Source organism: Cetorhinus maximus, unplaced genomic scaffold, assembly GCF_964194155.1.
Source record: "Cetorhinus maximus unplaced genomic scaffold, sCetMax3.hap1.1 HAP1_SCAFFOLD_659, whole genome shotgun sequence".
NCBI classification, from domain to species: domain Eukaryota; kingdom Metazoa; phylum Chordata; class Chondrichthyes; order Lamniformes; family Cetorhinidae; genus Cetorhinus; species Cetorhinus maximus.
The window spans coordinates 25,316-41,348 of NW_027596601.1; the positions used below are offsets into that span (position 1 = coordinate 25,316).

At 45.8% G+C, this 16,033-nt stretch overlaps 1 protein-coding gene across 1 annotated transcript in view; it reads right to left on the reverse strand.

Annotated features, from left to right (window-relative positions):
- The window catches only part of tap1 (transporter 1, ATP-binding cassette, sub-family B (MDR/TAP)), a gene marked incomplete at its 3' end in the record, with an annotated part of 31,444 nt that overhangs the window by 14,369 nt on the left and 1,042 nt on the right, over positions 1-16,033 (reverse strand). The window contains exons 2-4 of the mRNA XM_078535797.1: positions 5,302-5,834; positions 3,327-3,441; positions 1,183-1,313 (exon numbers count right to left, since the gene is read on the reverse strand). Of these exons, the coding sequence (XP_078391923.1) occupies positions 1,183-1,313; positions 3,327-3,441; positions 5,302-5,806 (751 nt within the window). The remainder of the gene's footprint in view (positions 1-1,182; positions 1,314-3,326; positions 3,442-5,301; positions 5,835-16,033) is intronic.

Sequence of the window (16,033 nt, forward strand, 5' to 3'; positions counted from 1 at the left end):
TTATCTCTCTGTTCTCTCTCTCATCACTGTGTGATTGTAACCATGACTTCAAAGCTTTATATCCTTTGAAACAGACCCTAACTGGAACTGAAACAGAAACTTCAGTTAACTGAAAGGGAAACTAAAGCTTCAGATTTCTAGGAAAACTAAGACGGTAATAGAAAAAGCAACTTCAGGTTTCTGGGGAAACCGACACCATTTGAAAGCAGATAAAAAGGCACTGAGCCATTCAAGCTCAGATCACAGTGGTGCAGTTCAGGCAGGCTGAAGAAGACGGAGGCTGGATGCAGGAGCTGAGGATAGGTAAATACAAAGTTGCTGCATCTGTTACTTGAAGATAACATTGGTGGTTCTAGGTCATCCAGACCGAGATGAAGAGATTCTGCAGCAGTATGGCATTTTGGTGAAGACTGCCCATGGAAATCGGGTTGGTTGGGAGCTGCTGTTGGCTGAGGATCAGGCTAAACCTCAAGAGAAAGGCCCCGGAATTCGACCTGAGGAAGCTCCAAGCTTTGAAGGACTTGGTGGCTGAAATTGATGCCATATATGCTGAGTGTGCTGTCCAGTAAACAAACCCGTGTGACCTGTCTTTGTTATATCGGCTATTTAATGTGTAAATGATAGGTTACACTGACTGCAATTTGCCTGTTAATTCATGGTGATTTTGGTTTGATTGTAAAGTAAAAGTTGTAAAAAGTGAAGTCTCTCTCTGGTTACTGACTATCTCTGTATCTCTGTATCTCTCTATCTATCTATCTATCTTTCTCTCCCTGGTCACTGTGTCTCCATCTCTCTCTCTCTCTCTAGTTACTGTGTCTCTATCACTCTCCTCTCTCTATCCATCGCTTTCTGGCCACTGTTTCTCTCATCTCTTATCTCTCTCTTTCTTTCTCTATTTCTGATCACCGCCTCTAACTCTCTGTCTCATCACTCCCTCTTTGTCTCTCTCTTTCCCTTTATCTTTCTCTCTCTATCCCTCTCTCTGGTCACTGCCTCTTCATCTCTTGCTCACTGGTCATTGTATGTCTGTCTGTCTCTCTCTCTCTCTCCTCACTGTCTGTCTGTCTGTCTGTCTGTCCCTTCTCTCTCTCAGCTCTCTCTCTTTATGTCTGTCTCCAACTGTGTCTCCATACTTGTCTGGCTCTCACTCTCGCCTCTCTGTGCCTGGGACTCTTCCCTTACCTGTGTGCACGGTGTCGAAGAAGGCAATCTCCTGCCGCACCACAGATCGAAACACAGAGCTCTGGATACGAGTGTGGATCCCAGTCATTGTAACATTATAGATACAGTCACAAATAAACTCCGTCAAAGCACTGCGTGAGACACAGAAACAGGGATCACTGGGTTAATACACACCGCACTGCGTGAGAAACAGGAATTACTGGAGATACAATCACTGCACTGTGTGAAAACAGGAATCACTAGAGCTACAATCACTGCACTGTGTGAAAACAGGAATCACTAGAGATACAATCACTGCACTGTGTGAAAACAGGAATCACTAGAGATACAATAACTGCACTGCATGAAAACAGGGTCACTGGTGATACAATCACTGCACTGTGTGACAACAGGAATCACTAGAGATACAATCACTGCACTGTGTGAAAACAGGGCCCCTGGAGATACAATCACTGCACTGTGTGAAAACAGGGCCCCTGGAGATACAATCAGTGCACTGTGTGAAAACAGGAATTACTGGAGATACAATCACTGCACTGCGTGAAAACAGGAATCACTGGCAATACAATCACTGCACTGTGTGAAAAACAGGAATCACTTGTGATACAACCACTGCTCTTGTGTGTGAAACAGGAATCACTGGCGATACAACCACTGCACTGTGTGTGAAACAGGAATCACTGGCAAAACAATCACTGCACTGTGTGAGAAAAAGGAATCACTGGCAATACAACCGCTGCACTGTGTAAAAAACAGGAATCACTAGAGATATAATCAGTGCACCATGTGACAACAGGAATCACTAGAAATAAGATCACTGCACTGCGTGAAAACAGGGTCACTGGAGATACAATCATTGCACTGTGTGAAAACAGGAATTACTTGAGATACAATAACTGCACTGCATGAAAACAGGGTCACTGGTGATCACTGCACTGCGTGAAAACAGGAACCACTAGAGATACAATCACTGCACTACGTGAAAACAGGGTCACTGGAGATACAATCACTGCACTGTGTGAAAACAGGAATTACTGGAGATACTATCACTGCACTGCATGAAAACAGGAATCACTGGCAATACAATCACTGCAATGTGTGAAAAACAGGAATCACTTGCAAAACAACCACTGCTCTGTGTGTGAAACAGGAATCACTGGCGATACAACCACTGCACTGTGTGTGAAACAGGAATCACTGGCAAAACAATCACTGCACTGTGTGAGAAAAAGGAATCACTGGCAATACAATCACTGCACTGTGTGAAAACAGGAATTACTGGAGATACTATCACTGCACTGCATGAAAACAGGAATCACTGGCAATACAATCACTGCAATGTGTGAAAAACAGGAATCACTTGCAAAACAACCACTGCTCTGTGTGTGAAACAGGAATCACTGGCAATACAACCACTGCACTGTGTGTGAAACAGGAATCAATGGAGATACAATCACTGCACTGGATGAAAACAGGAATTACTGGAGATACAATCACTGCACTGCATGAAAACAGGAATCACTGGCAATACAATCACTGCAATGTGTGAAAAACAAGAATCACTTGCAAAACAACCACTGCTCTGTGTGTGAAACAGGAATCACTGGCGATACAACCACTGCACTGTGTGTGAAACAGGAATCACTGGCAAAACAATCACTGCACTGTGTGAGAAAAAGGAATCACTGGCAATACAATTGCTGCACTGTGTGAAAAACAGGAATCACTGGCAATACAACCACTGCACTGTGTGTGAAACAGGAATCAATGGAGATACAATCACTGCACTGGATGAAAACAGGAATTACTGGAGAGGCAATCACTGCACTGTGTGAAAATAGGAATCACTGGTGATACAATCAGTGCACTGTGTGAAAAACAGGAATTACCGGAGATACAATCACTGCACTGTGTGAAAAACAGGAATCAGTGGAGATATGATCATTGCACTAGTGGAACCTGTGTGGGGATTTTTGATGCTGTTTGGAAAGCAGATGGGCTTGTTAAGGTCCAGAGCTGTTTGTGATTCTGATCAGATATGATTAATGCCAGAATATCTGTCTCTATCCCCATATCCCACTGCAGTGAGCCGGCACTTCCTGCTACATTAACCCTCACATGCTGCAGAACAGCACTATGCATACCTGCCACTGGTGATGAGGGACATAGCTATGATGGAATTGGTGAATGCTGATGGGTCCTCTTCATTCATCACCCAGTCTGTCATCCGCCCGGTGTAATAGGGTATCGCCATCTCCCCTGGGAACACGTGAAGCAAGACTCTCATCAATCATCAGCAATCACTGAGACAATTCACAGACCCTTCATCAAGGAGGGAATTCAACCTACACTCATATAGAGCTTCAGTGAGACAGAATCAAACTGGGAGCCCCAGACAGGACATTAAAGAGGGGCCTAACCAAAATATTGTTCAAGGCAATGGTATTTAGGTGGTGTTTCAGAGAGGTTGAGAGAGGGAATTCCAAGGCTTAGGGCTCTGGCAGCTGAAGGCGTGGCTACCAGTGCTAGGGCAAAGGAAATCAGGATTACAGGAGCACAGAGATCTTGGAGGGCTGCGGAGCTGGAGGAGATTCCAGTGATAGGGAGAAGACAAGATCCCTGGAGAGATTTGAAAACAAGGATGATCATTTTAAAATCAAGACATTGCTGGATTGGGAGCCAATGCAGATACAGTGAGCACAGAGGTGATGAGTGAGTAGGAGTTAAGAGACAGGCAGCAGAATTTTGGATGACCTCATGTTTATGGAGGGTTTTTTTTCATTATTATTCTTTCACGGGGTGTGGGCTTCACTGGCTGGGCCAGCATTTATTGCCCATCCCTAATTGCCCTTGAGAAGGTGGTGGTGAGCTGCCTTCTTGAACCGCTGCAGTCTATGTGGTGTAGGTACACCCACAGTGCCCTTAGGGAGGGATTTCCAGGATTTTTACCCAGCAACAGCGAAGGAACGGCGATATATTTCCAAGTCAGGATGGTGAGTGACTTGGAGAACTTCCAGGTGGTGGTGTTCCCATGTATCTGCTGCCCTTGTCCTTCCAGATGGTAGTGGTCATGGGTTTGGAAGGTGCTGTCAAAGGAGGCTTGGTGAATTCCTGCAGTGCATCTTGTAGATGGTACACACTGCTGCTACTGTGTATCGGTGGTGGAGGCAGTGAATGTTTAAGGTAGTGGATGGGGTGCCAATCAAGCGGGCTGTTTTGTCCTGGATGGTGTCCAGCTTCTCGAGTGTTGTGGGAGCTGCACCCATCCAGGCAAGTGAGGAGTATTCCATCACACTCCTGATTTCTGCCTTGTAAGATGTTGGACAGGCTTTGGGGAGTTAGTAGGTGAGTTACTCACCGCAGGATTCCCAGCCTCTGACCTGCTCTTGTAGCCACAGTATTAAATGACTCAGCCAGTTCAGTTTCTGGTCAATGGTAACCCCCAGGATGTTGATAGTGGGGGATTCAGTGATGGTGATGCCATTGAACATCAAGGGGAGACGGTTGGATTCTCTCTCTCGTTGGAGATGCTCATTGCTTGGCACTTGTGTGGCGTGAATATCAGCCCAAGAATGTGGTATCAAAAAAGGGTAGAATGTGGTAGGCTGGGCAGGAGGGCTTTGGAATGGTCAAGACTAGAGGTAACCAAGGCGTGGGCGAAGGTTTCAGCAGCAGACGAGTTGAGACGATTATGCTGCAAAGATGGTGTTAATGATGGTCTGATAATGTGGTTGAAAGTTCATCTGAGGTTCAGATATAACGATGAGGCTGTGAGCAGTCTGGTTCGGCCTCACACAATTGCCTGGGAGAGGGATAGAGTCAATGACTCAGCCATCTTTGAATGGACATTAACCTGCCATACCTGTTCTCCTGGTTCCCTCAAGCAACGTTCCCACGCCCTGGACCTCGACCCCCATCTCATCTTTTCAGCATTTCCCAACTCCCACCCACCCCATCCATTCCCAACCCTCCCCACCCCACACTTCACCTCCTGACCCAGCACCTTGGCTCCTCCTAACCGTCTGTCCATCTCTTAACCCATGACCTCCACCTAACCACCCCCAAACCCCATGCGACACTATCACCCGATGCCCAGTCAGTGATGCCAGTGTCACTTACCCAGTGATGACAGGACCAGGAAGACGGCCATTAGGAGGAACCGGCCGATGTCCGGCTTCATGTAAGACAGCAATCTGGTCAGGGTGCCCCTCGATCCCGCCTTATCCACTGAGTTCTGGTCCGGGAGGAAGTGCCGGCAGAGGAGGAAGACCAGGCCTGTGGTGACATAGTTGAGGGCCAGCGTGCTCCAGTTGTGGGATCCATACAGGAGTTCGCCCGAGGGGACCTGAGCAGCCGTCGCCAGGCTGACGTACACTGGAGTGAGTAGGCAGGACATAGCCAGCATCCTGTACAGGTCCCTCCACTGTAGCCAGGCCGAGAGCCCCGATGCGCACTGTGGGAAAGCTTGGAGTGAGGCACATAGCAGGCCCAGCCGCAGCAGTGATGTGAGCCAGAGAGCCAGCACTGGCTCACACAGGCTCCAGTGTTGCAGGCTGATACTCAGGATCCAGGCAGCACTAACATCCAGCAGGGGCACATAGATTAGAGGACTGGATTCAGTCATCTTCAGTCCAGGAGTTAGTCCTCAGAGTCTGAAATACAGAGCAAAACCTGGGTTAAATGCTGTCACTCAGGATTTAACCTGGTCAAAAACTATTACTGAGGGTTTAGCCTGTGTTAAATACTGTTACTGAAGATTTAACGTGGGTTAAATGCTGTTACTGAGGGTTTAACCTGAGTTAAATACAGTTACTGACGATTTAATCTGGGTTAAACACTGTTACTCAGGATTTAACCTGGGTTAAATACAATTACTGACGATTTAATCTGGGTTAAACACTGTTACTCAGGATTTAACCTGGGTTAAATACAGTTACTGAGAATTTAACCTGGGCTCAAAACTATTACTGAGGGTTTAACGTGGGGTAGATACTGTTACTGAGAGTTTAACCTGGGTTAAATACAGTTACTGAGGATTTAACGTGGGTTACACACTGTTACTAAAGTTTAACCTGGGTTAAATACTGTTACTGAGAGTTTAATGTGGGTTAAGTACTGTTGCTGATCACTTAACCGGGCCTAAATACTGTTACTGAGGGTTTAACCTAATGCTGTTACTGAGGGTTTAGCCTGGGTTAAATACTGTTACTCAGGGTTTAACCTAATACTGTTACTGAGGGTTTAGCCTGAGTTAAATACTGTTACTGAGGGTTTGTTACTGAGGGTTTAAACTGGGTTAAATACTGCTGCTGAGGGTTTAACCTGGGTTAAAAACTGATACTGAGGATTTAACCTGGGTTAAATACTGTTACTGAGGGTTTAACCTAATACTATTACTGAGGATTTAACCTGGGTTAAATACTGTTGCTGAGGTTTTAACCTGGGTTAAAAACTGTTGCTGAGGATTTAACCTGGGTTAAATACTGTTACTGACGATTTAACCTGGATTAAATACTGTTACTGAGGGTTTAACCTGGGTTAAATACAGTTACAGAGGGTTTAACCTAATGCTGTTACTGAGGGTTTAGCCTGGGTTAAATACTGTTACCGAGGGTTTAACCTAATACTGTTACTGAGGGTTTAGCCTGGGTTAAATACTGTTACTGAGGGTTTGTTACTGAGGGTTTAGTCTGGGTTAAATACTGTTACTGAGGGTTTGTTACTGAGGGTTTAGCCTGGGTTAAATACTGTTACCGAGGGTTTGTTACTAAGAGTTTAGCCTGGGTTAAATACTGTAACTGAGGGTTTGTTACTGAGAGTTTAGCCTGGGTTAAATACTGTTACTGAGGGTTTGTTACTGAGGATTTAGCATGGGTTAAATACTGTTACTGAGGGTTTGTTACTGAGGGTTTAGCCTGGGTTAAATACTGTTACTGAGGGTTTGTTACTGAGAGTTTAGCCTGGGTTAAATACTGTTACTGAGGGTTTGTTACTGAGAGTTTAGCCTGGGTTAAATACTGTTACTGAGGGTTTGTTACTGAGGGTTTAGCCTGGGTTAAATACTGCACTATAACTTCTGCCAATGCAAGCTGGCCAGTCTGCACATGCATGGAATGCCAATGACCTCATTCCGCTGCGTCCTGTCTGCCAGTATACCTCTGCGCATGTGTGAGAAGCTTTTATACCTGTATGGACACAGGGCCTGCAATGAATAAAGTTGTACATTTAGGTTTAGCCCGAAGAACAATAAAGCTATCTATTAATTAGTTCGGGACAGGGACAGGCATCCTTCCAAATTCCAATGTTCAGCCAGCCAAACTCAGTAACAAAAGAGTGCCCTGGGCATACTGTGCACAGCCCTGGCTCATGTATCACATTGTTGAGTCTGCCAGGGAGGACAGGCTGAATCCCAATCTCCCATGGTTAAAACTCATCCCTAAGGAGACCCTGCTCACACAGCCTGCCAGATTCCCTGCCCCACTAGATCGTCTGCTACGTCAGCGCGAAAACGTGTCAACGTGTATCACAACAGCACATAAGCGAGTGCACCTTGCGAGCTGCAATTCACTCGGAACTTTGGGGTTTGTTTCCCTCCCTTGCTTCGGGCAGCACTCACTATCATCAGCACCAGGCTTCACAGACAGCACCACATCACTTTTAGGGGGGCTCATGGCAGGTCTCTACCTACCAGATCAGCCATGGCTTTCTAATAGCTGCAGGGCTAGGTCTTGCTTGGTGAAGAGGGAGAAGTGGCCTCAGGCAAGGGAAAAGGCTGCAGGACGAGGGCTGAACTGTGGAAGGGAGGTAACCCAGGGTGTGTGTGGGGGCACAAGTTGATCTGTGCAAGTGGCCTCAAGATGGTGAGGGCTGAGGAGGCAGTCTCCTGGGGAGATGAGGCCAGATAGACATGTGAGAGTATGTGTGTGAGAATGGATGGTGATGCCCCTTGAGCTGGCAGTGAATGAGATGCCAGTGAATGTGTGATGGGCTTGAATGTGGGAGTTTAGAGTGATGAGATGGTTGCCATACCTTGGCTGCACGAATGGGATTATTCATCTTCTATCTGCATTGGATGGCCAACCTGTTCTTTTCAACATTGGCACTGACCACCACGGCCATCACCTATCAAGCCAGAGTGGTAAAGTAGCTGCCCCTCCTGCAGCCAGAGTGGGGTTAGAGGACATCACAGCGAGCCTCTATGGTGTCCAAAAGGCACTCGAGGGCTGCAGTCTTCTTGCCTTTCGGGGCCATGTCTTCTTTGCTGCAGTCCTGGGCTGGAAGCACTGAGTGCGGCTGTACTTTAAATGTGGTGCCTGGCGTGATGAAGCGACGAGGTGACGGCGTGGCAGACAAATCACAGTCACCAGCCATTGAAATGGCATGTGTCCTGGAATGCATATTTAATGCGGCGGGTTTGGGATGATACGGCGTGAAAAGCCGTCATTGCAGCCGGTGGGTAAAACGTCATTTTACCCACCCACTACTGCACTTAGTGCAAATCTGGGATGGTTCTGCCCAAAATCTCGTTTGGGAGAATATTCCAAAGCGAGTTCTTTGAGAATGGAGATTGGAAATCCTCGTGTGACAGATGGGGTTCAGTGAGGCCGGTTGGATCACAGTGTGACAAGTGCCTGGGGGGAGTTGAGGAGAGATCCATAACATCTGTTTGAGGTGGCATCTGCCACTTGGTTTCAGTGAATGGTGTGTATGACCACAGGGTGCCTAGTGGTTCACATGGATTGTGTACTTGCTGTGAACATGAGAGTATAAGATAGCCTTTGTAACTCGTGTTAACCTTACAATCTATATACACCTGTAAAAGTGTAGTTGCGGATGAAGGAGCATTGTAATATAGTTAATCTTTTTTTGTTTAATTAATGTTTTATTCTTTTGTTAAAAGTACATCAGCTGACTCCTGTGACTCTGTTCAGTAGCCACCTTCCACATTTCTAAAAAAAAGTTAGGATCTATCTAGCTGGGTTCCACTCTGGGATCTGGCTTGTCCAGTAGTAACCTCAGATCAGATCCTAACAAATGGGATTCAGTTGCTGTTTGGTCTGTTGCATGGGCTGTGGTTTATGCAAATTACAGCCAGTATTTTTAGGTTCATGTATGAACACATCTGATATTCCCCCAAATTCAAACTCCATAGGGTGGCATTAAAAGACATTAAAAACAGCATTTTAATTTGTCTATACAAACAATGATGCGTTGGACATTGTGCGCTACATTTAATATTGACGCCAGGTTTAAGACAAAGAGGGTACAGTTTAAGATTTCTGCCTTTCTTCTTAAAAAGATACCAGTGAAGTCATTATTCACAAAGATAATTAATTCAAGTTCTAAACTGAGAATTATATCATCTTTAAAAAGGGGATGGCTTTGACTGTTGCCTAAACAGGGGAGAAAACACAGCTGTGATTATTTGAGCTGCGCCATTTTTGGTCCTGGCCGCTGCTGATGCAGTCGCTTGCTATGATGTAAGGGAGCAATAGAATTGATTGTGCATTGGTAGCAAACGCAGCCTAGATACTAAAATCAAAAAGCTAAAAGCTACTGCGGATGCTGGAAATCCAAAACAAAAACAGAATTACCTGGAAAAACTCAGCAGGTCTGGCAGCATCGGCGGAGAAGAAATCAGTTAACGTTTCGAGCCTTCATGGCCCTTCGGCAGAACTGAAGCATAGTTAGGAGAAGGGAGAAATATAAACTGGTTTAAGTGGGGGGGGGGGAGTGGAAGAGAGACGTTGAGGGTGTGGTGATTGTGGAGATAAGCAGTGATAGGCAAAAGATGTCACAGACAAAAGGGTCAAAGAGGTGTTGAAGGTGGTGATATTTGTCTAAGAAAAGTGCTAATTAAGAATGGAAGACAGGATATTCAAAGTACAGCTCTAGTGGGCTGTACTCCACTCCAGCATGATGCCACCACCAAACACATCTTCCCTTCACCCCCCCTGACGGCATTCCGTAGGGATCGTTCCCTCCGGGACACCCTGGTCCACTCCTCCATCACCCCCTACTCCTCAACCCCCACTTATGGCACCTCCCCATGCCCACGCAGAAGATGCAACACCTGCCCCTTCACTTCCTCTCTCCTCACCGTCCAAGGGCCCAAACACTCCTTTCAAGTGAAGCAGCATTTCACGTGCATTTCCCCTAACTTAGTCTACTGCATTCGTTGCTCCCAATGCGGTCTCCTCTACATTGGAGAGACCAAACGCAAACTGGGCGACCGTTTTGCGGAACACCTGCGGTCTGTCCGCAAGAAAGACCCAAACTTCCCTGTCGCTTGCCATTTTAACACTCCACACTGTTCTCTTGCCCACATGTCTGTCCTTGGCTTGCTGCATTGTTCCAGTGAAGCCCAACGCAAACTGGAGGAACAGCACCTCATCTTCCGACTAGGCACGTTACAGCCTTCCGGGCTGAATACTGAATTCAACAACTTTAGATCTTAAACTCCCCCTCCCCCTATCCCCACCCCGTTTCTCTCCGCCCCCCCACTTTTTTTTCAATAATTTATATAGATTCTTCTTTCCCCACCTATTTCCATTATTTTTAAATCTAAAACTAAAACCTTGTCAGTCTGTCCACCCCACCCCCACTAGAGCTGTACTTTGAATATCCTGTCTTCCATTCTTAATTAGCACTTTTCTTAGACAAATATCACCACCTTCAACACCTCTTTGACCCTTTTGTCTGTGACATCTTTTGCCTATCACTGCTTATCTCCACAATCACCACACCCTCAACGTCTCTCTTCCCCCCCCGCACCGCCCCCCCCCCACCCCCCACCACCTTAAACCAGTTTATATTTCTCCCTTCTCCTAACTATGCTTCAGTTCTGCCGAAGGGCCATGAAGGCTCGAAACGTTAACTGATTTCTTCTCCGCCGATGCTGCCAGACCTGCTGAGTTTTTCCAGGTAATTCTGTTTTTGCAGCCTAGATACTGTTACTTGGGACTTAACTTTGGTTAAAAACTATTCCTCAGGGTTTAGCTTGGGTTAAATACTGCTCCTTAGGGTTTAACCTGGGTTAAATATTGTTACTGAGGGTTTAACCTGGGTTAAATACTGTTACCAAGGGTTTAGCCTGGGTTAAATGCTGTTACCGAGGATTTAACCTGGGTTAAATACTGCTCCTTAGGGTTTAACCTGGGTTAAAAATTGTTACTGAGGATTTAGCCTGGGTTAAATACTGTCACTCAGGGTTTAATCCAGATTAAAAACTGCTCCCCAGGGCTTGATCTGGGTTAATTTCTGTCACTAAGTGTTTACCTGGGTTAAAAACTGCTCCTCAGGGTTTGACCTGGGTTAAATACTGTTAATGATGATTCAACCTGGGTTCAATACTGTTATTCAGCCTTTAATCTGGATTAAAAACGGTGTCTCAGGGATTAACCTGGGTTAAATACTGTCATTCAGGGTTTAACCCAGTTTAAAAACTGATCCTCAGGATTTAACTCATATACTGTACTGTACCACTGGTGTGACCTGGGCTACGTCTAGAACTTTGGGATTTAACACAAAATCAAAATACTGCAGATGCCAGAAATATTGAAATAAATACAAACCCATACATTCTCAACAGGTCTGGCAGCCTCTGTGGAGAGAAACAGAGTTAATGTATCAGGTCAATGAACTATCTTGAGAACTGAGGAAAGTTAGAAATGCGATTGGTTCTGAGCAAATGAAAGGGGGAGGGGGCAGGAGGAACAAAAGGGAGGGTCGATGATAGGGAGAAGGCAGAGAGATTAAATGACCTAAAGAATTAATGGTACAAAAACCAACGGGATTGGTAATGAATATAGTAAAGAAACAAAAGACGTATCCAGATGAGGTGTGATTAGCTGCATAGCAGCATCCAAATGCAAAGCGAAGGAATAAAGAAACAAGAAAAAATGGCACCAACTAAAAATATGACCTAGATGGAGGCAGAGGTTATGATCTACAGTTGTTCAACTCAATGCTGAGTCTAGCAGGTTGTAGAGTGCCGAGTCGAAAGAATAGGTAATGTGTTCCTCGAGTTTGTGTTGAGCTTCACTGGACCACTTTAGCGAGGAGGAGAATTAAACTGACTAAGGACAGAGAGGTCAGAGTGGAAGCAAGGTGGGGAATTAAACTGACTAAGGACAGAGAGGTCAGGGTGGGAGCAAGGTGGAGAATTAAATTGACTAAGGACAGAGAGGTCAGAGTGGGAGCAAGGTGGAGAATTAAATTGACTAAGGACAGAGAGGTCAGAGTGGGAGCAAGGTGGAGAATTAAACTGACCAAGGACAGAGAGGTCAGAGTGGGAGCAAGGTGGAGAATTAAATTGGCCAAGGACAGAGAGGTCAGAGTGGGAGCAAGGTGGAGAATTAAACTGACCAAGGACAGAGAGGTCAGAGTGGGAGCAAGGTGGAGAATTAAATTGGCCAAGGACAGAGAGGTCAGAGTGGGAGCAAGGTGGAGAATTAAATTGGCCAAGGACAGAGAGGTCAGGGTGGGAGCAAGGTGGAGAATTAAACTGACTAAGGACAGAGAGGTCAGAGTGGGAGCAAGGTGGAGAATTAAATTGACTAAGGACAGAGAGGTCAGGGTGGGAGCAAGGTGGAGAATTAAACTGACTAAGGACAGAGAGGTCAGGGTGGGAGCAAGGTGGAGAATTAAACTGACTAAGGACAGAGAGGTCAGGGTGGGAGCAAGGTGGAGAATTAAACTGACTAAGGACAGAGAGGTCAGGGTGGGAGCAAGGTGGAGAATTAAACTGACTAAGGACAGAGAGGTCAGGGTGGGAGCAAGGTGGAGAATTAAATTGGCCAAGGACAGAGAGGTCAGAGTGGGAGCAAGGTGGAGAATTAAACTGACTAAGGACAGAGAGGTCAGGGTGGGAGCAAGGTGGAGAATTAAATTGACTAAGGACAGAGAGGTCAGGGTGGGAGCAAGGTGGAGAATTAAACTGACTAAGGACAGAGAGGTCAGGGTGGGAGCAAGGTGGAGAATTAAACTGACTAAGGACAGAGAGGTCAGGGTGGGAGCAAGGTGGAGAATTAAATTGGCCAAGGACAGAGAGGTCAGAGTGGGAGCAAGGTGGAGAATTAAACTGACTAAGAACAGAGAGGTCAGGGTGGGAGCAAGGTGGAGAATTAAATTGGCCAAGGACAGAGAGGTCAGAGTGGGAGCAAGGTGGAGAATTAAACTGACTAAGGACAGAGAGGTCAGAGTGGGAGCAAGGTGGAGAATTAAACTGACTAAGAACAGAGCGGTCAGGGTGGGAGCAAGGTGGAGAATTAAATTGGCTAGGGACAGAGAGGTCAGGGTGGGAGCAAGGTGGAGAATTAAACTGACTAAGGACAGAGAGGTCAGGGTGGGAACAAGGTGGAGAATTAACCTGACAAGCAACAGGAAGCTTGGTGTTGTACTTGCAGAGTGAACGGAGAGGATCCACAAAATGGTCACCCAGGTAGTGTGTGGGCCTCCCCACTATAGAGGGGACCACTGTGTCAGCAGCGAAAACAGGATTCTAAACTGACAGAAGTACAAATAAACCACGGTTTCAACTTGGAAGGAGTGTTGCGGAGGTAACCATTCCTTTGGGATGCTGAACAAGAAGGGGAGGGGAAAATGTGTTTGCTGGTGGCAACATCCGGAGGTGGGGTTTAACCTGGGCTAAATATAGTATCACAGAGTTTAGCCTGTGTTAAATGCTGCATCTTAGTGTATAACCTGAGATAAAAACTGCTCCTCAGGTTTAACCCGGGTGGAATATTAGGCCACAGAGATAAACCTGGGCTTAATATAGCACTTTGGGCTTTAACCTGGGTGGAATAATGCACCACCTTGTTACAGGGCTCCCCTACACCGGGCTAAAACCAGGAATCACTGGCAGATACAAATGTAACATGATACCCAGTAATTCACATTCAGGAAGAATACTGTAGCCAGCTCCTCCTGAACTGAACCATTTGTTTATCTTGGAGCTATGCCCTGTGCGATACTGATTCCACCTTGGACAGGTTGATTCCAGAAACCAAAAACCCAGGGCAGATAAATAAAGTATCTCTTATTCAAAAATCCCTGTGTATATCATCCCTGTGTACGTTATCCCAGGGTGTGTACATTATACCTGGATGTGAACATTGCCCCAGGGTATGTATATTATACCTGGATGTGTATAATGTTCCGGGGTGTGTATATTATACTTGGATGTGAACATTGTCCCAGGGCATGTATATTATACCTGGATGTGTATAATGTTCCAGGGTATGTATATTATACTTGGATGTGAACATTGTCCCAAGGCATGTATATTATACCTGGATGTGTATAATGTTCCAGGGTGTGTACATTATATTTGGATGTGTATAATGTTCCAGGGTGTGTATATTATACCTGGACGTGTATAATGTTCCAGGGTGTGTATATTATACCTGGATGTGTATAATGTTCCAGGGTGTGTACATTATATTTGGATGTGTATAATGTTCCAGGGTATGTAGATTATACCAGGGTACGTATGTTATACTTGGATGTTTACATTAGAGTCATAGAGGTCTACAGCACAGGAAAAGGCCCTTCGGCCCATCAAGTCTGTGCCAGTCAAACAAGTACCTAACTATTCTAATCCTATTTTCCAGCTCTTGGCTCATAGCCTTCTATGCCATGCATCGCAAGTGCACATCCAAATACTTCTTAAATGTTATGAGGGTTTCTGCCTCTACCACTCTTTCAGGTAGTGAGTTCCAAATTCCCACCACCCTCTGGGTGAAAAAATTCTTCCTCACATCCTCTCTAAACCTCCTGCCCCTTACCTTAAATCTATGCCCCCTGGTTATTGATCCCTAGGGGGACAAAGGGGAAAAGTTCCTTCCTGTCTACCCTATCTATGCCCCTCATAATTTTATGCACCTCAATCATTTCCCCCTTCAATCTCCTCTGATCCGGGGAAAATAACCCCAGTCTATCCAATCTCTCCTCATAACTAAAACTCTCCAGCCCAGGCATCATCCTGGTAAATCTCCTCTGCACTCTCTCTAGTGCAATCACATCCTTCCTATAATGCAGATTCCAGAACTGCACGCAATACTCTAGCTGTGGCCTAACCAGCGTTTTATACAGTTCCAGCATAACCTCCCTGCTCTTATATTCTATGCCTCAGCTAATAAAGGCAAGTATCCCATGTGCCTTTTTAACCACCTTATCTACCTGTCCCACTACCTTAAGGGACCGGTGGACATGCACACCAAGGTCCTGCTGATCCTCGGTACTTCCCAGGGTCCTACCATTCATCATGTATTCCTGTGCCTTGTTTGTCCTGCCCAAGTGCATCACCTCACACTTATCTGGATTAAATTCCATTTGTCACTGATCAGCCCATTTGACCAGCCCGCCTATATCCTCCTGTAATCTAAGGCTATCCTCCTCACTATTTACCACCCCACCAATTTTCGTGTCATCCGCGAACTTACTGATCAATCTTCCTACACTCAAGTCTAAATCATTTATATATATCACAAACAGCAAGGGACCCAACACTGATCCCTGTGGAACCCTACTGGACACAGGCATCCAGTCACAAAAACACCCCTCGACCATCACCCTCTGCTTCCTGCCACTCAGCCAATTCTGGATCCAAGTTGCCAAATTACCTTGGATCCCATGGGCTCTTACCTTCGTTATCAGCCTCTCATGCAGGACCTTAATAACAAAACCATGCTGGCTGACCTTGATTAATCCCTGCCTCTCCAAGTGTAGATTAATTCTGTCTTTCAGAGTCGCTTCCAATAGTTTCCCCACCACTGAGGTTAGACTGACTGGCCTGTAGTTCCCTGGTTTATGTGTACATGGTTCTGGGTTATGTATATTAGAGGGA